We start from the raw sequence: 25,324 nt of genomic DNA on the forward strand, positions 1-25,324 counted from the left end.
GTCCCAGAGTGTCGTCCTGCAGCTGGACCCCAACTGCACTCACTGGTGTTCAGTGTTTGTGCTGTGATCGTGGAGCCTTCCTCAGCTTCGCACACGGGTCAGTTCTCAACTGGTGTTTCCTTATTCACTTTGGTATGAGGATGGTGGGTTTTGTAATGATGGCTTTTTTTTTTTTTTTTTTTCCTGGCCAGCAGTCTAGTCTCAGACCCATGTTTTACCACCACAGCAAGTCTGCTGGCTGGAGCATGAGGCCAGTCAGCATCCTACCCATGCAATCCGCAGGCTTTACTGGCTCCTGAAAACCAATAATCTCCTCGACAATCAAATTTTTACTCAAACTCTTTATACAATAATTTATCTTTTATTACAGGATTTTTTCCAATTATTAAGTAATACATACTTGTTTTAGAAAATGTGGAAATACAGAAGTGTATGAAGAAAATTAGGATCATCCATAATTCCTCCACCAACCACGGCTAATCACTGTGTGCTCTACTCTTGAAACACTGAACCTTAGCTCAGTGGAACTACTCAAACCTAGCCAGGGGTGGTCTTTTCTTCAAAACCTAGCCAGGGGCGGTCTTTTCTTCGAAGCATTCATGTCTTTTCCACAGAATAAAAAACAGGAACACAAAACATATAAAAAAAACCATACTCAAAACAGAATGAGGTTTCTTTTCAAAGTCGTTTCCTAGAAAAATCTCCATTTTTTCAGATTCCTAGGAGTCAGAGACTTGAACACAGATTCTCGAGTATTTATTAAAAGAAAAAGAGTAGAAAAAAAAAGAAAAGAAAAAGAGTAGGAAGGGCAAAGGGGGCTCATCTCCAGATGCCACCTCGACTTCTGGTGCTACTGGGGCCAGAGTGCCCACCTTTCCTGCGAGCTGGAGGTTTTTCAGTCTTAGGGGCTGGAGCCAGGCGGCGAGGGAGCACCTGGGAGGGGATCTGAGGTGAGAAGAGGAGGGAGAGTCAGTGTCCCTGCCAGGGGAGAAAGGCACCTGAGCGGTCAACAAGCAGAGGAGAGACCATGCTACCCAAGGTGCACAGGAAGCAAGGGGTCAGGCAACAGAGAAAGGGCCCCCACCATGCCCCCGTCCCTGCCCCACTATCCCTCACCTCTTTCCGGGGGATCTCACCCAAGCGGGAGTCTGTGTTCCTTCTGGGGACATTATCCCCTTGGCCGTCCATCCTGCCACACAAACCGAGGGATGAGGATGGGGAGCTGCCTCCCACCCCACTCCCCAATCTGTCTCCTAGGAGGAGGAACAAACGAGACAGACCTGCGGATCAAACATGAGGAGCCACTGGTGGACTCACTAGTGGGCTATGCTGGGAGGTCACAGTCCTACATTGTGGGTTCTGAGCTGCGGGGCAGAGAGGAGAAAACTAAGGCAGAACCTACAGACATGGAGGTGGCGTTTACAGGTGAAGAGAAGACAACAGAAAGGAAGAGACCAGACAAAGGTGGGAGCAGCCAGTGACGGAGGGAGGGAGGAGGCCCTGGGCCCACTGCTCACTTGTGCTTTCCTCCCCCGAAAAGGACAACAGATGCTTCTTGGGAACCACACTCGGGCCTCTCCTCCTGCCTGAGCTGGGCCCACCCATGGGCCAGACCCTAGACCTGTCCGTCTGCCCCTCTCCCCTCCCTCCAGGCCAGTACCTGCCCTGGTCCTGCCTCTTCAGGTAGAGCAGCAGGTCCTCGGCAGGCAGTGCCCCCCAGCCCCGTGCCTGGTACAGTCGCAGCAGCTGAGACACATCCATCAGCTGTCCTGTGGGGGCTGGCCCATTTCCACCTGAGGGGCGCATGGGAAAGGCCGGTCATGCTGGGGCCCTGGCTCCGCCTCCCCAGGAACCCAGAGGGGCCTTCAGTCCCTGGTCCTGGCTCTGCACCCACAACCTGCCCTCTTTGTGTCCTGGGAAGCCCTGGCCCACGTACCCCTCTCTGAGGAGCCGCCACTGGGACCGCTGCTCTGGGAGTGGCTTGACGGAAGCTCATGCCCCCGAAAAAGACTAGACGCCATGGCTAGGGGCACTTTTGTTTTATGAACAGGGGGTGGGAGGTGCGGCACTGGCGGGGCTTCCTCCCAGGATGGGACAGCCAGACCTAGAAAGGGAAAGACATGGAAGAATCAGGAAACGGGTAAGAGCTAAGGACACCCTACCACCCAGCCTTCCTTAGGCTCTAGGATGTTGGCCAGCTCCCCAAAGTCCATCCTGATAACCAGCTCCCACCTTCTCCACGCCTAGGTCCAATCCTCTTTGGAGCTGGCACTCACCAGACTTAGGGGGCAGATCAACAGGGGGGCCCTCGCTGTTCTGGGGTACCGTCTCCAGGAGCTGGGGGAACAAAACATAAGGTTCCCTGAGAGCTGATAAGGAAGAAGACCTGGGTCTGGGAGGCAGGCAGAGGCCAAGGAAGTAAGGTGAGGGTTAGCCACCGAAGGTCCAGAAGGCGCTTAGGAGACAGGACTCAGGCCAACTGGGAGAGAAGCCCTGTCCTTGAAGGGGGTGCAGCTGGCATCCTGGACTCCTGGAGGAGAAAATGAAGAAGGGGAGAAGGTGCAAGGTACGACGAGTGGGCCCTCTCTCACCTGGTGCAAAAAATGCTTGAAGCCCTCGAGCTGGGTAGGGGGCGGCAGCCCCTGCTTTAGGAAGCTTTCCCCGTCAGATCCAGGATCTTCCTCAGGGAATAGCCGCTCGGGCCTGTGGTCAGGGTGGAAGGCCCCAGCTGGAAAGTGAGACAGGGCTGCATGTGCTGCAAGGGAGGGGAGTCCTCCACTAATCAACTCCCCAAACGCCCAGGGAAGGGGCCTGTGAAATACAGGAGGGAATCCCAGCTGGGAGAAAGGGAAGGTCAGAGTTCACAGCAGCAGAGGTGGCTGGCAGGTAGCACAACTGAGCTCTGAGAAGTGTGGACACAAGGGAAAGGCTGTGGTGCTCAGACTCTAAGAAATCCCACCATAAATTCCCTAATGAACAGAAATAGATACTTGGACTGGCTTGGGATTAATAGACACAGTCTGGCCTTTACCAGAACACGCCCTCATCCTTCTTAGTTATTACTACATAATTTTTAAATTTAAAATTGTGATGTAATTCTTCCCTCATTCTTCACTGGACCTGGGTTGTCACGTTTGCACCACACAGAGCACCGCTATCCACCCAAGCCCCAGCTGAAGGAGCTAGGGAAAGCCACCGCACCCAAGGGTGGCCGATCCAAGGACAGTTACCAACCTGCCAGGTCACCTCTCCTTGACGGACCCAAGGCACAGAGACATCAACATGTCTATATGGTTGTCTAGGGTATCGGCTGGAGCCAGGATCACAGCTGTTCAAACCCACATGCCAACCCAGCTTAGGAGAGCAAGAGCCTAAGAGAGAGTGCTGGTCTACCAGAGGAAGGAGCCATGCAGGGAGAGGCAGAGGGCCCACCTGGCTCAAGACCAGTTCTGGAGAGCGCTTGGGTCTCAACGCTGGTTCTCATGAAGCCCAGTGACGTCGGATCCCCATGAGCTCTTGCTCCCTATTTGAACCAACATGAGTGGATCTCTGCCCCTTGCACCTTCTGGTCACTAAGACATCTGGGAAACTAATTGCTTAAGTCCCAGGCAAAAAGGAAGCTCGGTAAGAGGGAGCCCGTCAGTGTGTGTGCCAGGAACCCCAGTGATGTCTGTCCTGTTACCAGAAGATGAGGTGAGGCCTGGCTTTGGCTCCAGGGGCTGGAAGGCGTGTTGGCTCTGGAAAGTGGGGCCCAGCAGGAGGCTGAGATCTGGGGAGGAGCTGCAAAGAACCTGTGGCCCTCCAGGCAACTCTTCGCCAGCTTCCCGGCTCTGCTGCAGTACGGGTTTCAGGGCCACGGCCACGGGAGGCAGAGTCCAGAGCTTCCTCTCCCCCTTCTCTAGGTCCTGCGGCCCAGGGCTGGCAGGGCTGGTGGTCGGAACCTGGGCAGAGGATGGAGGCAGGAAGGAGGATCAACACCCTTGTGCACACACACACACACACACACACACACACACACACACGGTACAGACACTGGGATTCCAAGTACAATGTTACAAATTAGCACAGAGTCCTTAGAAGGGGATTTGGTGACGTCTATCACATTTCTATCCATTTTTGAAATGCTTATTTTTGACCTTACAATTCCATTTCCAGATGCTGTACAGAGATGCTTGCATGAAGACAGGTGTGAATGCTATTTATTTCAGCACCGTGTGTAGCAACAAAATACAGAGAGCGACTCTGACGTCCACCAATAAACACCTGGTCAAACGACAAGTCGGACAAGTCACAAAACCACATACAGGAGGCGACCGCTGGGGGCCAGGGCCACACCTGAGGCTCGAGCACCAGCGGGTGCTTCCAGGGAGAGGGCCCAGAGACTGCGGGGGAAGAAGATTACACCTTTTTGAACTGTTCAAATTTCTTTTTTGACCACGTGCATGTTATCACCCATTCCAAAGAATATTTTAGCTTAAAGTAACAATCTCATAATTACAAAGAGGAAGGGAAAGCTGCCAACATAAGTGTGCCAGGGCAGGATGGAACAGTTCTCGGCCCTCGCCATGCAGCAGAACCTGGGGCACGCTATCCCTTACCACCTCTCAGGCTGTGGCAGGAGAGCTGTGCCTAGTGCCAGCGCCAGCCTGGGTGAGCTGTGACCACGACAGAGACTTCCTGGGATGAGGGTGCTCTTGGAGCAAGTACACGGGGTTGTTCCCCCCCACCCCAATGCAGGTGTGAGAACTGAACTTAGGACCAGCTGAGCTGGGGGGCGGGGGGGATGCCTACCGGGGGGTTAGGAGGCAAGGTGGTGGCGCTGAGCAGCTGGTTGGCCTCCTCCCAGTGGGCGTGCAGCATGGCCTGGAGCCGCTCCACCAGCTCTGCCCGCTGTTCCTCTAGCTGCTGCTGTCCACTCTGCAGGTCCCGCACACGTGCTTGCTCCCGGGCCAGTCTGAAGGAAAGACGGGAGAGGGGGTGGATAGCCTTGGAGGGAACAGACGTGTGAAACCTGGCACAGTGCCGGGGCCTCCGCAGGCTGTGGGCAGGCAGCCCTTGGCCACTCCCAGAGTGGGCTCCATGCAGGGAACAGGCAGAGGCCTACCTGAGCTCATACTCCTGGGCCACCTGCTGCTGCCTTTCCTCTCGCTCAGCCATCTCCACCTTAAACTGGGCCAACTGGGTGGACAGTTCCTGCTGGTGTTGTCCGTTCAGGTCCTGCAGCTGCTTCCTGAGAGGACACAGGTGAGGGAGGAGGACTGAATCTGGAAACAAAAGTCATCAAATGCAAAGAGCCAGAATGCGTGCATGTGACAGCGAGAGAGCCAGCCAGCCAGGCCAAAAGCACAGCGGTTTCATCAGGAAACAGGGACAGAGCTGGTGACTTAGGACAGGCTCCCCTGGGGGAAGAGACTGGGGTGAGGAATTATGGGATAAGTGATTCATTCAAGAGGCATTTCCAGAAAAAGCTGGTAGGGGAGAGGGGATGGGAAGGGAAGGGAATGGTACAGGTCATAGCTCAGCACTGTCCCCATCAATACAAGGGAGCTGGAGATTTATATGCACCCATAGGGTGCATGCACAGGTTAAGGGCTGGCCCCCAGGGGATGGACACGCCCGGGCACTCGCGGCTCTCCGTGTGCACCCAGGGACACTCTCCCTCGAGAAGACTCGGGTCCTGGCTGATGGGAGCCAGGAAGCTGGAAAGTGGCAAGGGGATGAGGACACGTGTGGGTGGCGCTGCTGTTCTGCAGCCACAGAAAAGCAGGATACAATGAGCACCAAGTACCTGTGATGCTCCCGCAGGGAGGCTGCTTGCCGCAGGCTGCTCTCCTGAGCCTGGGCCAGCCGCTCTGTCACCCGCTGCTCCAGTTGCACAGCCAGCTCTGACTCCATCTGGATCCGCTGGCTCTCGTACCGGGCCTGGGAGTAAAGGGAGGTGAGCTATCGGCTCAGTCCAACTTGGGCTGCGCAGAGGATGGAGGCCATGAGGGCCTGAGGCACAGCTGGTGCTCAGCTAGTGTCTCTGACCCCTCCTGCTGCAGGATAGGGCTGCATTGCCGTCTCTTCTTTCTCACCTTGTAGCCCTTCTGCAACTCACCATAACCTGATTTCCCCTCATAGGAGTTCACGATGGAAAACTCAATTTCTAAATTTCAGTGATGATCTCAGTCTCTCTCTCAGGGGATTCCCCTGCAACACCTACCACCCACACCAACCCCTGCGACCTTGTGCCTACTGCTCCCCGGCCCCAGCCCACTGCTCTTCCTCCAACTGCTCATGCTTGAGTTCTGTCCTTGGTCTTCTTTCTGACTCCGTGCTAACATTCCAAGTCACTGCTCTGACACGTGGATAATAAATGTGCAGCATTTAGGCCATGTCTTTTTTTTTACCACTTACACCTTAAAATGCTTTCTAAGTATCTCTCTTTAGCTGGAACTTTCATCCTCCAGGCTTTAAGTCCACATGCCCAGAAGCCTAGTGAAGAAGTGTACTTGGATACACTTTGAATAAAACACGTTCCAAGTTGAGCTCATTTGGTTTCTGAATCTTGAATCTTCTCCTCCTATTATATTTCTCACCTTAGTTCATGGCACTGCTCTCCACTGAAACATTCAGGCTATCTGAAACCCTGTGTTACTCTTGACTCCGACTTCTTTCCATCTTCCAAGGAATGGGTCATTCCATCCTACTTCCTTAACATCTCCTGAATTTATTCCTCCACTCACTACACCATGGTAATTCAGTATTAAAGATTTTATTTATTTATTTGAGAAAGACAGATTTATATATATATATATATATATATATATATATATAGAGAGAGAGAGAGAGAGAGAGAGAGAGAGAGAGAGAGAGAGCATGAGCGTGCATGAGCAGGGGGAAGGGCAGAGGGAGAGGAAGAAGCAGACTCCCCACTGAGCAGGGAGCCGGAGGCAGTACTAGATCCCCGGACCCTGAGATCATGACCTGAGCCGAAGGCAGATGCTTAACCAACTGAGCCACCCAGGTGCCCCTTTTTAACCACTTTTAAGTGTACAGTTGAGTAGTGTTAACCATATTCACATTATTGTGCAGATCTCCACAACTTTTCATCTTATAAAATTAAAACTCCCCACTGAACAAGCTCTCCCCATTTCCTCCCACCCCAGCCCCATTCTAACTGCTGTTTCCTGATATTGACTGCTCTTGACAGCTCATTACCTAAATTCTCTTAATGCAAAAGTCCCTCTGAGCCGGCAATGGCACTTTATGGAATCTATCCTACAGAAGTGGCACTGAAGATTTATGTACAATGATGCTCACCGCAGCACTGCTTTTAATAGTGTAAAAAAACTGGTGTCAGTGTACATTTCTCATGGAAAGGAAAATGCTTAAGAAAACTATGATTCACCCATTCACTGCAACATTATACAAATTCTTTTTTTAAAGACTTATTTATTCATGAGAGACAGAGAGAGAGAGGCAGAGACACAGGCAGAGGGAGAAGCAGGCTCCCTGCAAGGAGCCTGATGTGGGACTAGATCCCAGGACCCCAGGATCATGACCTGAGCCAAAGGCGGATGCTCAACCACTGAGGCACTCAGGTGTCCAACATTAAACAATTCTTAAAAATCCACAATGTACATCTACCTACATGTACTGGGCATACTGGACATGGAAAGATGTTTCTATTAAGAGGTAACAATGACAAGTTGCAGCAAATGTATAGTTTTTTTAAAGCAGCAACCCCCAGGGGCACTTGTGTGGCTCAGTTAAGCATTTGACTCTTGGTTTCAGCTCAGGTCATGATCTCAGGGTCCTGGGATAGAGCCCCACATCAGGCTCTGCACTCCGTACACTTTACTTGGTATTCTCTCTCCCTCTGCCTCTGACCCTCCCCCCACTCGTTCCCTCTCACAAATAAATAAATCTTAAAAAAAAAAAAATAAAGCAGCAACCCACAAACTTAAATGAAAAGGTCCTGAAAGGACACACACAAAGGGGTGTGGTAACAGAAGGTAATCAATACTTTTACCACTGTATTATTTAAACTTGCCTCATAGATAACTTTATATCTTAAATATACTCTTAAAACTTCTTTGGGAATCACCCAAAAATGTTGATACTGGCTCCCTTCTTCGTCCATGGTATTTACCTCCAATAAATTCACTTTGATTGAAGTATGAGTGTTATAATTCCTAAAGGAGCCCCTAAACAAATAGAAACCAAGTTTGTGGCTTTAAAAATAGCTGACAAAGAAAGAAAATGAGGGGAAAAAAGTAATGAATCTAAAAGATGACAAGAAAGGAAAGGAAAATAAACATTAAATAGGTAAGACAAAATGAAACCTAAAGTTAAAACACAGATCCGACCATATTCACCAGGAAAGCTCTACTTTAAGGAAAAGACTTAGAAAAAATATTTTTTAAAAAGGCTGATATAAGTCTTATAACATTATAATATACTATTAGGCAAAATTAGACTTTAAAGATAAAAAGAGTCACCTCATATGGATAAAACATTCAATTTACCAGCAAAGATATAGCAATTTAAAAATTTATATGCTCTTAACAACGGCCTTAAAATATATAAAGCAAAAACTGATAGACTATAGGAGGAATAGAAAAATCTACATTCAATGAGATTTTAAAGAAAAAAAATCAATAAGGAAACAATGATTTAAACAGCAAAATTAACAAACTAGACATATACAAATAGACACACACACAAAACTTCACCCAACTATAAATTATACTTTCAAGCACACGTGAAACACTTAGAAAAATGGACCACATATTAGAACAAAAAATAAGTCTCAAAAAAGTTCAAAGAATTTACGTAATAAGAATAACATATTATCGGGCAGCCCGGGTGGCTCAGTGGTTTAGTGCCACCTTTGGCCCAGGGTGTGATCCTGGAGACCCGGAATCGAGTCCCACGTTGGGTTCCCTGCATGGAGCTTGCTTCTCCCTCTGCCTGTGTCTCTGCCTCTCTCTCTGTGTCTCTCATGAATAAATAAATAAAATCTAAAACAAACAAAAAACATATTCTCTCATGTCTACAAGAAAACTGTACAGTGATGGGGCTTGGGGAAGAGAGAGAGAGGGACAGGGAGGTGCAGCCAGACAAAACAAAAATGTTGCAAAATGTCAAAAATGTCAACTGGTGAATCTGTCATTTGTAAAAAAAAAAAAAAAAAATAGTCATTCATTATACTATTCATGCAACATTTTGTTAACATAGAACTATTTCAATACAAAAAGTTGTGCGGAATACACATCAGCAATTCTTTTTTGAAAAGACCATGCTTTTTAATCACAAAGTTAAGCTATAAATCAACAATAAAAATGTAAATAGAGGGGCACCTCAGCAGCTTAGTGGGTCAAGCAGCTGACTCTTGATTTTCGATCAGGTCATGATCTCAGGGTTTTGAGATCGAGCGCCCGCATTGGGCTCCAGCTGAGCTCAGAGTCTGCTTAAGATTCTCTCTCCCTCTGTCCCTTCCCGAGCTTGCACTCACATGCGCTCGCTCTCTCTCTCAAATAAAGTCTTTAAAAAACACATACATAACATACACAAAAACCCAAAAAGTAAATTGAAAAACCATAAATGTTTGAAGATAGCTCAGGAAATCAACAACTACAACTAAGATGGTTTTAAAAAGAGACAAATGAAAAAAAGAATAGTATCAGGAACAAATAGAAGTAGAAATGATGCCATGAACATTAAAAAATAAAATTACGTACAATTTTAAGTCAGTAAATTAGAAAATTTAGACTGGATGGATAAACAGATAAAGAGCGCCAAAAATAATTCAAGAAGAAACAGAAAACCTAAATGTTTCCATAAACAGTAAAGAAGCAAAACTGGTAGTCAAATATCAAATATTCAAGAAACACATGAAATCCAAATGTACAAACTACTTTAGAGTATAAGAAGAGAGGCGGTACATCTTCATGTTTCTAATACTGGCAGGTAAAGTTGTTCAGATTAACTCTCCTGCTGAACCAAAACAAACAAATATTTTTTATTATTTTACTTTATTATTATTATCATTTCTAAAGATTTTATTTATTTATTCATGAGACACACACAGAGAGAGGCAGAGACACAGGAAGAGGGAGAAGCAGGCTCCCTGTGGGGAGCCCAATACAGGATTTGATCCCAGGACCCTGGGATTGTGACCTGAGCTGAAGGTGGATGCTCAACCAGAGTCCCCCCAGGTACCCCTATTTTATTATTCCTTTTAAGTAGGCTCCACAACCAGCATGTAGCCCAACGCGGGACCTGAATTGATGATCCTGAGATCAAGACCTGAGCTGAGATCAACAGTTGGATGCTCAACTGACTGAGCCACCCAGGCAACCCTGAATTAAATATTTTTTATATATATATATATATATATACACACACACACATAAATTTTCCTAAAAAGCACCAAAGAGTTAACAGAACCATATGAAATTACTAGGCCAGAGCAAAGGAAACATGGGGGCTCAGCTACGTTAACAACCATAGTAGAAAGCCATTTTTGCCGTAGGGGTATCTGCCTACCCTAGAAAATTAAAACCCTTGTTTGGACTGTCTTTCAAGGGCACATGAACAGAAATCAAAGGCCAGGGCCCATACAGGTTGGAAAGTCTAACCGGAGACGCTCTCCACCATAAATTAGGGCTAATATCCTTACCCTCAGGATGGAAGGTGAACCAGAAGTATAATAGCCTAGACAAAATTAAAGCTCAGCTTTAATAATAGAAGAATCCCAATCCCTGAAAATTTGGTTTAAATCCTGGTCTTGTAGTGTCTTTCAGGGCCTGATAAAAGCAAATCTTCTCTGGAGTAAAGTACTTTCACTGTAGGCGTCAATTTATTCCTATAATTTTTCAAATACAGAGTGTAGCACACAATCTGATATACACAGAACCTGGGGGTGTCTAGCTGGTTCAGTCAGTAAAGCATGCAATTCTTGATCTCAGGGTCTTTTTTTTTTTTTTTTGATCTCAGGGTCCTGAGTTTAAGCCCCACGTTGCATATGGAGCCTACTTAAAAGATAAAAGAAAAAAAGAAAGAAATAGGACCTAAGGAAAGTAGACTCTATGGGAACTGGTAAAAACAAGAGATAGCAAAAAAGGATCATCAAACATTTTACATAAAATTATCATCTGTAAGTAAGAACACTAAAGCGATCAAAGACAAACATGAAAATATCAGAAAACAAACTATGAAAAAGCAAGATTTAAAAAATAAAAATAGTGGGCAGCCTGGGTGGCTCAGCGATTTAGTGCTGCCTTCAGTCCAGGGTGTGATTCTGGAGACCCGGGGGTCGAGTCCCACGTCAGGCTCCCTGCATGGAGCCTGCTTCTCTCTCTGCCTGTGTCTCTACCTCTCTCTCTGTGTGTGTCTCTCATGAATAAATAAATAAAATCTTTTAAAAAATTAAAAAAAATAAAATAAATATAGTACCTTATAAAATGAAAAAATACAATAAATACAATTAAAAACCCAGTCAGTGGCTAGAAAAATAAATTAGACAAAACTGAACACAGAATTAATGAACTGGAAGATAGGAAGTTATCCAGAGTAAGTATGAAAACAGAAAAGATGAGGGAAAAAACGGCAGCAAAGACACAGAAAAAAGGTAAAGGTACACTTAATTGGATTCCAGAAAGAGATGACAATGACAATGGAGCTGAGGCAATATGCAAAGATAATGACAGAATTTTCTAGAACTGATCAAAGATACCACACTGATTCAAGAAGCCAATTGAATCCCAAAAAAGATTATTAAAAAAAATTCATATTAAGGGCATCCAGTTAAAAACATAAAAATTACAAAGAGAAAAATTTAAAAGCAAGAATAGTCCAGTGATAGCTGATTTCTCAACAGTAATAATGCACGTCAGGATGACATTTTCTATATGTTAAAATAACTACCAACCTAGCATTCCATGTCCAGGAACTACTTCAAAAATGAATGTGAGGGACACCCGGGGGGCTCAGTGGTTGAGTGTCTGCCTTTAGTGTCAAGGCATGATCCTGGAGTCCCAAGATTGAGTCCCGCATCAGGCTCCCTGCATGGAGCCTGCTTCTCCCTCTGCCTGTGTCTCTGCCTCTCTCTCTCTGTATCTCTCATGAATAAATAAATAAAATCTTAAAGAAAAAAGAATGTGAAATATGGAGTGCCTGGGTTGCTCAGGTGGTTGGGCATCCAACTCTTGGTTTCAGCTTCAGTCATGATCTCAGGATTGTAAAACTGACCCCCGACATTGGACTCCGTACTCAGTGGGGTGTCTGCTTCAAGATTCTCTCCCTCCGCCCCTCCCCCATGCATTTTCTCTAATAAATAAAAATAAATCTTAAAAAAAATGAATGTGAAATATATTATTTTATTTTTTAAAACTAAAAAAAATTTTTAATTAATTGAGTAGGCTCCACACCCAGCATGAGCCCAATATAGGGCTTGAACTCATGACCCTGAGATCAGGACCTGAGTCAAGATCAAGGGTCAGATGCTTAACAGACTAAGCCACCCAGGTACCCCTAAAAACTTTTTTTAAAGGATTTATTTATTTATTCATGAGAGACACACAGAGAGAGGCAGAGACACAAGCAGAGGGAGAAGCAGGCTCCCTGCAGGGAGCCCGATGTAGGACTTGATCCCGGATCCCAGGAGAGAAGGCAGAGACACTCAACCACTGAGCCATCCAGGCATTTCCCTAAAAACGTTTTCAAACTAAACTAACTAACTAAACAAAAACGTATGTACATACATATATACATGCATAAGAGATTTTTCCATCAAGAAAAAGATCTCACCTGGGAGGTCTGAGTTCAAAGAAGGCTAGAACAGCAAAGAAAACAGCAAATTCTGTAGATACTCCTAAAGAATATTGACTTTAGAGAACAGTATCAATAATGTTTTATGGTGGTTTTTTTATTAAAACAATTTAAAATAGTCACATCACAGAAAATGGCAAGACAGGAAATTGCAGGGGTTAGTCCTTCTCCTGAAATATCCATTAAGCTGGTGGAAAAATATCAAAACCCACTATTTGGGAATTCTGGAACCTGATCAGACACTGAGACAACCAGGAGGGTGCTTGATGAAGGCAGAGGCTGATGGACTTTGGTACAGAGCTATGTATGGGAGTCTGCTTCCATTCCTGCATCCCTCCGCAGCCCTGACAATGGTAGCCCTAGAAACCAGAGGGGCTGGCTAAAGCAGGGTGGGCAGTAAAGACTCTCTCCTCTAAAAACATGGGACTGGGTGTTCTGGTCAATTTGGCAGTTCCCTGAGGAACCAGAGCAAACTACCACCTTTGTTTGGGGCCACTGCAGAAGCTTCCCTGGTGGCATCAATCATAAGATTTAAAGAGACATATATACTTATTTGGGAGAGGAATTCAGACATTGAAGGAAATCTCTGTCAACTTCCAGGCTAATCAGAGAAAACAGAACAGAAATGTCAGTCACCACACAGATCAAGAAACAGACTTTGCAAAAACAGTTGAAAAAGTCACTATACAAATGGATGACTGTAGCCATCAAAAGAAACCCAAGGAGAGAGAAAATATCATTTCTGTAATTTTTTTTTTCATTTCTGTAATTATATTATAATACATAACATGTCTAGTTCTCAACAACAAACTATAAAACATCAAAACAAGAAAATATGACTCAAAGGAAAAAGACAACTAGGAGCACCTGGCTGACTCAGTCAGTAGATGCAACTCTTGATCTTGCGGTTGTGAGTTTGAGCTCCATGTTAGGTGTGGAGAGTGCTTAAAAAAGTAAATCTTAAAAGAAATAAAATAAAATAAGGAAAAAAGAGAATTTGACAAGAACATTTCCCGTGGAAGTCCAGACACTGGGATTACCAATCAGAGACATTAAATCAACAGTCTTAAATATGCTCAATGAGTGATTTGGACAACAAACTAAATTAAATCAGAATAATGTTTGAACAAATAAAAAAATATCAATAGAGACGTAAATTGTAAAAAAGAACCAAAGAGAAATTCTGGAGCTGTACAGTATAATTGACAACATGAAAATTTCACTAGATACCACTACATACCCCCATTTTGCAACATAGCCCTATTGAAATAACCAAAATCTAGAACACTGACCACAACAAACATTGGAGAAAGTGCAGCAAGAGGAACGCTCGTTCATTGCTGATGGGAATGAAAATGGTACTGCCCCTCTGGAAGACACTGTGGTGGTTTCTTACAAAACAAAATGTACTCTTACCATACGATGTAGCAACCACGGTCCTTGGTATTTACCCAAAGGAGTTAGAACTGAGGTCCACACCAACACCTGCACAAGGATGTTTATAACAGCTTTATCCTTTTTTTTTTTTTTTTTTTAAATTCATGAGAAATACAGGGAGAGAGGCAGAGAGAGAAACAGGTTCCATGCAGTGAGCCCAACACAGGACTCGATCCTGGGTCTCCAGGATCATACCCTGGGCTGAAGGCAGGCGCCAAACCACTGAGCCACCCAGGCGTCCCTAGTAGCTTCATTCTTAACTGACATAAGTTAGAAAAAACCAAGATGTCCTTCAGTAGATGTATGGATAAATAAACTATGGCACATCCAGACAGTGGAATATTACTTAACACTGAAAAGCAATGAGCTATCAAGCCATGAAAAGACATGGAGGAAACTTAAATGCATATTATTAAGTGTAAGAAGCCAGTCTGAAAAGGCTATGTACTGTAGGATTCCAACTACATGATATTCTAGAAAAGGCAAAACTATGGTGACAGTAAAAAGATCAGTGGTTGCCAGGTGTCAGAAGGAAGAAGGGATGAACAGGCAGCACATAAAGGATTTTTAAGGCAGTGAAACTAAGTGTGACACTATAAAGGTGGATACATGTCATTATAAATTTGTCCAAACCCACAAAATGTACAAAACCAAGAGGAACCCTAATGGACTCCAGGTGATAATGACGTGTCAATGTAGGTTTATCAATTGTAACAAACATACTACTCCAGTGGGGGATGTTGGTAATGGGGACAGCTATGTATCTGTGGAGGTAGGGAGTATATGGGAAATCTCTGTACCTTCTGCTCACTTTTGCTCTCAACAAAAAAACTGCTCTAAAAAATAAAGACTATTTTAAAAATTCACTAAAGGGGCTCAATGGCAGATTTCAGCAGGAAGAAAGGGCCAATGTACTTGAGGATAAGCCAAAGAAATTATCCAACCCAATAAGAAAAAAAAAAAAAAATCAAGGAAAACGAATAGAACCTGAAGGATCTGTGAGACATCATACCAACCGATGCACTAAGGAAGTCTCAGATTGACAAGAGAAAGAAAAAGAACAGGAAAAAGTAACGGAAGAAACAGACAAAAACTTCCCAAATTTGATAAAAGACATAAATCTACCCATCTCCAAAACTCAACAATCTCTAAGCAGAATAAACCCAAGGAGATCCACAGTACAACACATCATAGTCATAGTGTCAAAAGCCAAACACCAAGGGGAGCCTGAGTGGCTCAGTAGGTTAAGTGGCCTACTCTTGATTTTGGCTCATGTCATGATCTCAGGGTCATGGGATCAAACTTGCGTCAGGCTCCGGCTCTGCACTGGGCTCTGTGCTCAGCACAAAGTCGGCTTGTCTCTCTCCATCTGCTCCTCCCCCCGCTGGCGTGCATTCTCATTCTCTCTCTCTCTCTTTCTCTCTCTCTCCCTCTCTCTCAAATAAATTAGTTTTTTTTTTTTTTTAAAGACAAACACAAAGAAAGGAGCAAGGGAGAAGCGCCTTATGAAGCCATATGAAGGGGATCCCTGGGTGGCTCAGCGGTTTAGCGCCTGCCTTTGGCCCAGGGCGTGATCCTGGAGTCCCGGGATCGAGTCCCACATCAGGCTCCCAGCATGGAGCCTGCTTCTCCCTCCTCCTGCGTCTCTGCCTCTCTCTCTATGTCTATCATAAATAAGTAAATCTTAAAAAAAATAAATAAATAAATGAAGCCATATGAAGAAATAAAAACACAAATAAGGAAAATACAAATGTCTATTACTGTACTTTCAATTTATAACTTCCTTTTTTCTATAGGATATAAATGGCAGATGCATAAAACAGTAATGGTAAATCTGCACCAGTAACACTATGAAAGAAGAGGAACACTGATACATAGGAATAGTAGTTGTATGCTACTGAAACTAAAGCTAGTATCATTCAAACTAGGTTATTGTCACTTTAAGATGTTAATTGTAATCTTAGGATAATCATTAAGAAAATAACTTTGAAAATGTACAGAAAAGGAAAAACGAAGAGAATCAAAAGCAATACACAAAATATTGATGAAATACCCCCAAAAGACAGTAATGGAGCAAATGAAAAACAAAATCAAGTAAGGCATACAGAAAACAAATAGTTAAATGGAAGAAATAAGTTCCTCTTTACCAGTAATTACTTTAAATATAGTAGGATTAAACTCTCCAACTAAAAGGAAGAAATTGGCAGAATGGATTAAACAACAAAACAAAATATGATCCACCTGTATATTGTCGACAATTCACTTTAGATACAAAGAAACAAAAGCCTGTTAAGTAAAAGGATGAAAAAAATCAGCCCATGCAAACAGCAACCAGGAGAGCTAGGGTGGGGGCTAAATTATCATTAGACAAAATAGATTTTAAGCCAGAAAAGGTTGTATCAAGAAGATATAACAATATAAACTTCTATGTATCTAACAAAACCCCCAAACATATGAAGAAAAAACAGCCAGACTTGAAGGGAGACATGGACAGTTCTATAGTAATAGTTGGAAAAGTCAACACCTCCCTTCAGATAATGGAAAGAGCAATAAGAAATTGATGACACGAATAACACTAAAGCCAGGGACTATTGTGGGATTCAATAATGAAGAGACAAAAATCTTTGCCTTCAAAAAATACACCAGATTTTTTTTTTAATTTTGTTTTCTTTTTTTTTTTTATTTTTTATTTATTTATGATAGTCACACACACAGAGAGAGAGGCAGAGATACAGGCAGAGGGAGAAGCAGGCTCCATGCACCGGGAGCCCGACGTGGGATGTTATGAGAATGTATGTATGTTAGGAGAATCAAACAGGGAAGGGGAACAGGGATTGTCAGAGGTTACAGATTTCATTCAGTGTGATTGGGGGGAGACCTCACTAGGAAGATGACATCGAGTCAAGAGTAGTTCTCCTGTCCATCAACTTATCACCTATCATACTACTTCAAGAATGTGTGTGCTAGGGACATCTGGGTGGCTCTTTTAAAAAGGGGGGGGGGGGCACACTGATGAGGTTCTCAGAACAAGTCAACCTGAGTGACTTTCCTTATTAATTAATGATCAATGGAAGGAAATGCACCCAGGTTCTGGGTTAGTGAGGTCAGTGTTTGGAAAAACACACTCCTTTTACTTTTCACCTAGCACACTGAATTGGCGGACTGAATGCACAGAAACTAATTTCTCACGAACCAAGGGTAAAGATGTTTAGTACAGTTCCATAGCAGTGCATGAGCCCTCTGGACTGGTGCTTGCTGTGTGCGTGTGTTCACTGAGTCTACTCAATGGCCCCACTGAGTAAGTGCTGTTTTGGGAGCTGGGAATAGTCCTGGCTGATGAGGAGCCCGGTAGCTATATGGGGAGTTGCCTAGCACATACATTCTTTTTTTTATTATTATTTTAAATTTTATTTATTCATTTATGAGAGACACTCAGAGAGAGAGGCAGAGACATAGGCAGAGGGAGAAGCAGGCTCCCTCTGAGGAACTCAATGTGGGACTTGATCCCAGGACCCCGGGATCATGACCTGAGCCAAAGGCAGATGCTCAACCACTGAGCCACCCTGGTGCCCCTCACTGTGCCCTTAGCACCCTGTTTTATACACACTGTATTCCTCTCTCCACAGTTTTGCTCTTGGCAGTTTCAGTTATCCACGATCAACCGTGGTCTGGAAGCAGGCAATCCCCCTTCTGACATATTGTCGGAAGGTCAGTAGCACCCTAAGGCTGTCACACACCTGTGCCCCTCACTTCCTGCATCCCACCCTTCGGGCACTTCCCCAGCTCACATCCTCACTAGAAGATGAGTGAGCGCAGGACATTAAGATGTGTTGAGCAAGACCTCATTCACATAACTTATTACAATCTGTTGCTATAAGGATTCAAGTTCACAATGAGTTATCGTTAACCTCTTACTGTGAATAACTTATAAATTAACCTTTACCATAGGCATACACATACAGAAAACATGTGGTATATATAGGGTTTAGTACTGCAAATGGTTTTGGGAATTGTACCCCCCACCCCATGGATAAGGGAGGGGGGCTCCTATAAAAGCAGAAGCCTTTAGGAGTCAAAATTCTAGCTAAAACTGGGAGTGACTGCCATGACTCCCAAAGGGTGCCTCAGGCCTACTTGTCCTCACCAGGAAGGCAACCTCAGGTACCTGTCACCACCTGACCTGCACCAAGCTCATTTCCAGCTGCAGGGCGTCTCTCTCTCTCCGAGCTGTATCCAGTTCCCCCTCTAGCCGTCGCACCTCTGACTGCACCAGCACTAGCTGCTTCTGGGCCTCCCGCGCTGCCTGGGCCTCCCTCTGGGTGTTCTCCTGACAAGGGAAATCAAGCATAAGTACAGGCCTTGTTTCCTGTCTCCTGTTACCTCCATTCCCCAAGTCATCCTCCCATGCCCTAAAACCCGCACTGCTTCTCTCCTTCTTCAAGTTTGACTATTAGCTCATCTCTGGTTAATCTCACTCTTCCGCCTTCTGTGTATAGCCCTCCCTGCTGGCCCAGCACTCTCTACCTCGTCCCCCACAAATCGTTCTCCACTCTCCAGACCAGCCCCCTACCCGCCATATTTGGACATCCCATTTCATTCCATTATTTTGCCCTTCATTTGTTCCCCATTCCCCAATGGCCACTCTCATACCTTCTCCTTTTCTAACTGAGCCTGCACCTCCTCCTGCAGGGCCCCATAGCGCCCCTCCATCTGGCGCTCTTGCTGAACCCAGGCCTGCCGCTCCTCCTCGAGAGCCAGCTTCAGGGTCTCCAACTGTCGATGCTCACTGAGCTGCCCAGCCCGAGCCTCGTCCCGTTCCTCCTGCAGAGACCGGCACCGCTGCTGCTCCAGCTCCAAGCTCAGGCTCAGAGCTTGCCTCTCCTCCTCCTACAGGGAAAACCAAGATTCTCAGCAAGCCCTCAAACGACCAGCAATCGGCCCCCTCACCCGCATACAGTGTACCGGCTGAGAGTCAGGTCCTCTGAGAACACAGCAGTTGACAAGCCCCCAGGATTGTAACATAGGAAACAGGAACTTCTGTTCCAGAATTAGGTGCCTCTGTGTTCAAATTGTTTGAATCGGTTTGAATCCCAGCTGTCACTATGTTCTTAGGCACACATCTTTACCTGAGAAATTGGCATAATATCTAGGGCCTACTTTTTGAGGATTAAAATAAAGAGTGTACAGAAAGCAATTAGCACAGTGTCTGGCACATAGTAAGTGCTCAATACAAAATAGCGGTCACAATCATCATCAAAAGAAGTTGCACAAAGACTAGAAAACCCAGCCTCCGATCATGTACTAGACAACCGGCAACCATCATCAGTGCTGTTGGATAAAGCCTGCTATGATGACAAGTGCCGGCACGCGTGGAGCAAGCATGCATCATGCATACAACTGAGTTCCAAACCCGGCTACTAATCGTATGGGTAATCACCTTATCATTTCAGCAATAAGAAGCCTGAGTCTCATCCCATAACTTTTTGGGCTCTGCCCTGGTCCAGAGTTCCCAAACCTGGCTGCACACAATCACCCAGGAGGCTGCTGAAAATATTTAACCTCCCCAGCCCCACAATAGATCTACTGAATCAAAACCCCTGGTGATTAGTCCCCCAAACCTTCATCTTAAAATGATCCCCCAGATGATTCTAATTAGGAAATGATTTACAGAGTCTCTCAGAGCCTTGTTTGCAGAGGATCTAGCAGAACAAGTGTTCTAAGGGATACACTTTGGGAAACACTCCCCTGGCGCGGTTCCCACAACCCACCAATGGGCCACAGTCCTGTAGAATTAGTTAGTGGCCTTTACTGGAATGAACCCAGCCTGGCATCCTCACCAGCGTCTCTTTTTCCCGCTGTTGCAGTCTGGCACTTTCCTGCTCACGATTCAGGGCCTCCACAGCCTCGGAAAGGCTTTGCTCAAGGTGGGTTACTGTCTTTCAGAGACAGGGGGGCACAGGACACAGGAAGAGAGGAAAATCCCTGCAGGTTATACTTCAATAAGCATTAGCGATATATATATATATTTTTTTATTTTATTTATTTTATTTTTTATTTATTTATTTTTTTTATATATATATTTTAAAAGTGAGACCTAACTCAATGACTTAGGGGCCAAAGAGAAGACTAAGTGGTGTGGGGAAATCTGGAAAGACATCAATGATGCAAGTCTGGCAGCAAAAACAGTGAGGGGAAAACGGGAGAATGACCAGGCCAGCAACTGCAAGGCTGAGCTCAATCTATTTCGGAGCTATTTGGACTCCTTTCCCTCTACCGATCTGTGACTAGGTTCTATGCCATCTGATCCAGGTTGCCCACCTCCTGCTGCTTGCTTCTGGTGATTTCAGCTGCCTGGCGTTCCTCCTGGAGCCCCCGAAGCACCTCTGCCCGCTCAGCTTCGTGACGGTTCCAGCCTTCCACGACACGGGCCAGGGTCTCAGGAGAGGAAAGTCATAGGGAATTTCAAAATAATTGTTTTGCCCTCTTTCTGCCCCTAGGGGCGGGGTCAACAGCCACTTTCTCCCAGTAGTCAATAAACCCACCCTGTACCCTAACTCCTAGCGTGAACAAAGAAATGGTGGTTGGCCACCCCCTATTTACTATTCTTTGGCGCCCCGCCCCAAGGAGAGACCCTGGCACCTTGTCCAATTGTTCGATCATGATATCTTTCTTGCGGTCAGCAGTCACAGCCACAGCTAACTGTTGTTGAAGCTCTAGCACTCGGGTCTGTAGGCTCTGAATATGGTGCTCACAATGCTGGGAAGAAGGATGGGAAGTCTGGGTGTTACCATCCCTAATCTGACCAAGGCATCAAACCTTCCAGCTCCTTTAGGCAAACATGGGCGGGAGACAGGAAGCCTAGTTCCCAAGAACAGAACAGGTTTGGAGAAGAATAATCAAGAATTTTGGAGCGGGAAATTAGAGGCCTGAGACCTCTGACACCTTCCTCTACAGCTCAGGAGACAGGGGCTTGGCTTTCAGGCTCTTTCCTCCTCTGGATATCCTGAGAAAAATTTCCATGAACTTTTTTCTTCTTTTTAAAAGATTTTATTTATTTATTCATGAGAGAGACAGAGAGAGAAGCAAAGACATAGGCAGAGGGAAAAGCAGGCTCCCTGTGAGGAGCCAGATATGAGATTTGATCCCAGGACCCCAGGATCACGACCTGAGCCAAAGGCAGATGCTCAAACACTGAGCCACCCAGGTGTCCGTCCACGAACCTTTTGGCAGGAGCTCAACAGCCCACACTGCAAAGAATGGAAAGGGACTCATGCCTAAGAAGCTCACATAGTGAAACACGGCAAGGAGAAAGGAGAAAGCCTTTCATTTAGGTCCAAGCAGTTTAAAATAGATAAAGAGATGGTTCCCAAAGTGACAACACAGCCAATGATTGTAATCTTTCCCCTGCCCAGTCTGCCTCTCTGCCCCCTTCAGATAAGCTGAGGTTTGCAGAGATAATGTCACCAGTAGCTATAAAGCCTTCACACAAGCCAGCACAGCTTGTTGTTCATTCAAGACACAACACATGCTTCTGGAACGTTTCTTTGTGTTAGGCACATTCTAGACCTTAGGAAGACAGTGCTGAACAAGATAAGGTCTGACCCTCATGGAGCTTAAATTTTAGAGAAACAGACAAGATATACCAGACGGTGATTACCTATATGAAGGAAACACCAGAGTGCCCAGAATGAACACCTGGAGGAGAGGTGTGCCTCTTCGATGGGATTTCAAAGTCGACCACCCTGAAGAGCCATCTGAGCAAAGTCTCAGCTTGCAGGCCCTCAACCTTCAGCCCTTTCCAGCACCCAGCCTATTTCTAATCTTTGCTACTTTCAAAAGGAAGCTTTGGTAACTCACCTTGCGACGGGTATGCTCGGAATCCAGTGCATCTCTCAGGCCCTGGAGATCCGGAGGATTGAGTGGGGGCCCTGGCCGAAGACTGGTGTAGCGGGGAAACAACTCCTCCAGGGCTTGAGCTGAGCTAGATGGAGATAAGTCTTGCAGGGGCCGAGTGCTGAGCAAATCAGGCAGAGAATATCAGGGTGGGGAAAGCTTTCGAGAGCCCCTAGTCCAACTGTGACATTTTACCAATGAGGAAATGGAAACTCAGAGCAAGAGACTTGCCCAGTCTTAGAGCTAGACAGCACTCAGGTTCTGTGATTCACTCTAGAGTGCTCCTTCCTGTATACCACAATCCCCGCAGTGAAAGTCTTAGCAGAAACAAGCTAACTCTTCTGGGGAAAGATGGACTAGAGGTTGGGAGGAAGCCAGGTAGTAGGCATCAGATGCCCATGTTCCTGAAGGAGTAAAGGAGGCAGAAGATGGAAAAGAAAGGATGAAAATGAAAACTAAAGCACAAGCACCTTAGGTCCCTAAGAGGTAGAAGAGCAGTAAAGAGAGAACTAAGGAAGAGAACAATTGGCTTTCCAAGAAAGCAAGCAAGCAAGTTAGCAGAACCCTAAAGGGAACTCACTTAAGCAAGGTGGCTGTGCTGTCACTGTCAAAGGAGTCCTCTTCTCGCCTTTCTGAGCCAGGACCTGGAGTGATGGGATCCCCTGCATGCAGCCACAGGGACCCCACAGCCAGGGTCAGGTAAGGATAAGAAGAGGGACCACTTGAAGGTGAAGGGAGGAGAGGGCCTTCCTTTCTCCTTCACCCGCTCCTCCAGTCCCTCTTCCTGGAGCCTTTCCTCCTAAACTCTCTTGTCTCCAATGTCTTTCTTTCTCCACCTTCTCCCACCCCTTAAATCTGGGTTCTTCTTTACAGAGAATGCGTTAACTCACGATAGGCTGTAACACGTGAGGTTTGGAGCATGCTCTGGAGTTGACCTCGAACACTTTCCATCTCAAAGATATGCCTGGAACCATCCTAGGAAAAAGCAACATGAAAATCGGATGCAACCTGAATGATCTATGTTCTACCAACTGCCAGCGTACATGACATCTGGTACCCTCTAAAATACAAGAGTTTTTACTCCAGCACCTGGGAAAGCCCAGAAAGCCAGAACTGGCTCAGCAAGGGTTGAAACTCAAACGTCTACAGAAGCCAGACAAGGGATGCCTGGGTGGCTCAATGGTTGAGCCTTCAGCCCAGGGCGTGATCCTGGAGACCTGGGATCGAGTCCTGCATTGGGCTTCCTGAGGGAGACTGCTTCTCCCTCTGCCTCTGCCTCTCTCTCTGTGTGTGTCTCTCATGAATAAATAAATAAAATCTTAAAAAAAAAAAAAGAAGCCACACAAATAGTGTAAGTAAATTAACAGGGTACAATAAGACAAGCCTGATGAAGATTCTTGCAGACTAGAGAGTAAGTATCCTGTCTGAAGACTGTACAGTCCATGGCTATCGGTGTTTCAAACTCTGGAAGACCTATGCAGTCTTCAAATTGCTTACGACACTTTTTCTACCCAACGCTAATAACCAATCTCTAACACGTGACATCAATTAGACCGTATTTTAATGATTGACAATACCAAACTGAAAATCACATAATCAAACTAGCTTTGAGCTGGAAGGATTTTAGCATATTTTGCTACCCCTAAGGACCTAGTTCCCCCCCTTGAGCTGAAGAAACCTTATCCTCACTTGGTGCCCAAGTCCCAATCAAAGCACAGCAATCTGTCCCACGGTGCAGGTGTCTCTGACCAAAAAACCCTACAAATTTCACCATTTTCCAGATTATGGCATCCCAGGACACTTCCTCCCTCATAAACATTTTGTTCCCAGGAACAAGCACAAAGAACACTCCGTAGTTAAAAGGAATTGAAATCCAACAATAGGAGTTCAAATCTCAGCAAATTTTTTATCACCTCCAATTCCAAGATCCTAGAAGTCCCCAAGACACACCTCTCTCACCTGTTTCTTCAAATTGTTCTCCAATCCAACCGACAAGCTGTGACTCAGCTCTTGGGCCAAGCCATCTAACATTTCATGAGGAGGTGGGGAGGCGGTGGGGAGATACAGCTGGGCTCGGGCTGTCGCCTCCGCCTGACGACTGAGGTGCAAGGAGGCATAGAGCTGGGAGGTCACCTCAGAGGATACTTGGTTCAGCCCAGGGACGTCGGATGGATCACTCAGAAGATCCTCAGCCCGGAGAGGTGAACCGGGTCTGGTAGCTGACGTTGCCATGAGTACAAGCAGGAGACAACTGCAGACAGCAGAGCTAGGAACACCTGGTCCTGCTTCAGGAGACCCCAGGCGGGGAAGTGCACGGGGAAAGATTTGGGAGAAAGGAGAAAGGCTCCAAGCCAAGAATCCTTGGTGAGTAACGGTAGGGAAGCTTTCTGGTTAGAGGAAAGGTTTCCAGCAGTTCCAGAGGCCATGGGAGAGGGCAAAAGCATTTCCTTCCACAGGGCCTGGGACCGGTGGAAAAGGAGGGTGAAGCAAGTAGGGGCTTGGGGAGAGAAGACCGAGGGGTGACAGCACTACTGCAGTTCCTTGGAGCGCTGCAGGTTCTTAAATTCTCACACCCAGAACGTGCAAAGTGAAACGGACCTAAATCCAACAGGGGCCTGATTGCCCTCCAGCAGTCTTACTGGGCCCTCACCTGGTCCCGGTCTCGGAGAGGCAGGACCCTCACGCTCCCCACCTCCTCATGCCCCTCGCCTCGCCATGCACCTGTTCCAGCCACGGTCAACCCCTCTGTATGTCCCCTCTGACCGCTCCTGGCAAGAAAGCCATTGGGGGCTCCCCAGAACCCCTCCCTCCGTGCTATCCCAAGAGAAACTGTGAACACCCGGTCGCCTCCTCAGACCTCTCTGAAAAAGTTCGCCGCCCCCTAGCCCAGGCTGAGATCCTCTACCCCGACTACGCCCGGCCACTCCACGCCACACCGCCGGACCTCAGCGCCCCCCAGTCTGCCAAGGTGTGGACCAGGGATCTTCCGCCTCCCCTGAGCCCGGACCAAGGACCCCTCCACACCCACCCTCACCGCCTTCCCTACACTCAAAACCGTTGGCAGCCTCCCGCCCACCGTCCGCAGCCCCGCCTCGCCCGCCTCGATGACGTCACCATCCCAGCGCTCTCCCTGGTCGGCGCCCAGACAGCTTCTGCAGCCCGGGAGTCCTAGACG

General features: G+C 46.2%; 1 protein-coding gene across 24 annotated transcripts in view; it reads right to left on the reverse strand.

Moving 5' to 3' along the window:
• Positions 1 to 341: 341 nt before the first annotated feature.
• Positions 342 to 25,324, reverse strand: part of CNTROB (centrobin, centriole duplication and spindle assembly protein) — a 34,056-nt gene continuing 9,073 nt past the window's right edge. For 3 of the 24 annotated variants that reach the window (XM_072821258.1, XM_072821261.1, XM_072821249.1), the window contains 18 exons: positions 23,040 to 23,124; positions 22,730 to 22,811; positions 22,114 to 22,270; positions 20,896 to 21,012; positions 20,575 to 20,691; positions 20,094 to 20,192; positions 18,907 to 19,143; positions 18,437 to 18,583; positions 5,789 to 5,922; positions 5,105 to 5,230; positions 4,792 to 4,954; positions 3,683 to 3,941; positions 2,592 to 2,728; positions 2,277 to 2,337; positions 1,937 to 2,104; positions 1,661 to 1,793; positions 1,117 to 1,189; positions 342 to 945 (listed from right to left, as the gene is read on the reverse strand). In XM_072821258.1, the coding sequence (XP_072677359.1) occupies positions 820 to 945; positions 1,117 to 1,189; positions 1,661 to 1,793; positions 1,937 to 2,104; positions 2,277 to 2,337; positions 2,592 to 2,728; positions 3,683 to 3,941; positions 4,792 to 4,954; positions 5,105 to 5,230; positions 5,789 to 5,922; positions 18,437 to 18,583; positions 18,907 to 19,143; positions 20,094 to 20,192; positions 20,575 to 20,691; positions 20,896 to 21,012; positions 22,114 to 22,270; positions 22,730 to 22,811; positions 23,040 to 23,124 (2,421 nt within the window). In that variant the 3' untranslated portion in view covers positions 342 to 819. Of the gene's footprint in view, positions 946 to 1,116; positions 1,254 to 1,280; positions 1,365 to 1,660; positions 1,794 to 1,936; positions 2,105 to 2,276; positions 2,338 to 2,591; positions 2,729 to 3,682; positions 3,942 to 4,791; positions 4,955 to 5,104; positions 5,231 to 5,788; positions 5,923 to 18,436; positions 18,584 to 18,906; positions 19,144 to 20,093; positions 20,193 to 20,574; positions 20,692 to 20,895; positions 21,013 to 22,113; positions 22,271 to 22,729; positions 22,812 to 23,039; positions 23,125 to 24,099 lie in introns of those variants that run through there. The other 21 variants (XM_072821274.1, XM_072821253.1, XM_072821262.1 and 18 more) reach the window with 21 other exon arrangements.

This window comes from Canis lupus, chromosome 3, assembly GCF_048164855.1.
Source record: "Canis lupus baileyi chromosome 3, mCanLup2.hap1, whole genome shotgun sequence".
In the NCBI taxonomy this organism is placed as follows: Eukaryota; Metazoa; Chordata; class Mammalia; order Carnivora; family Canidae; genus Canis; species Canis lupus.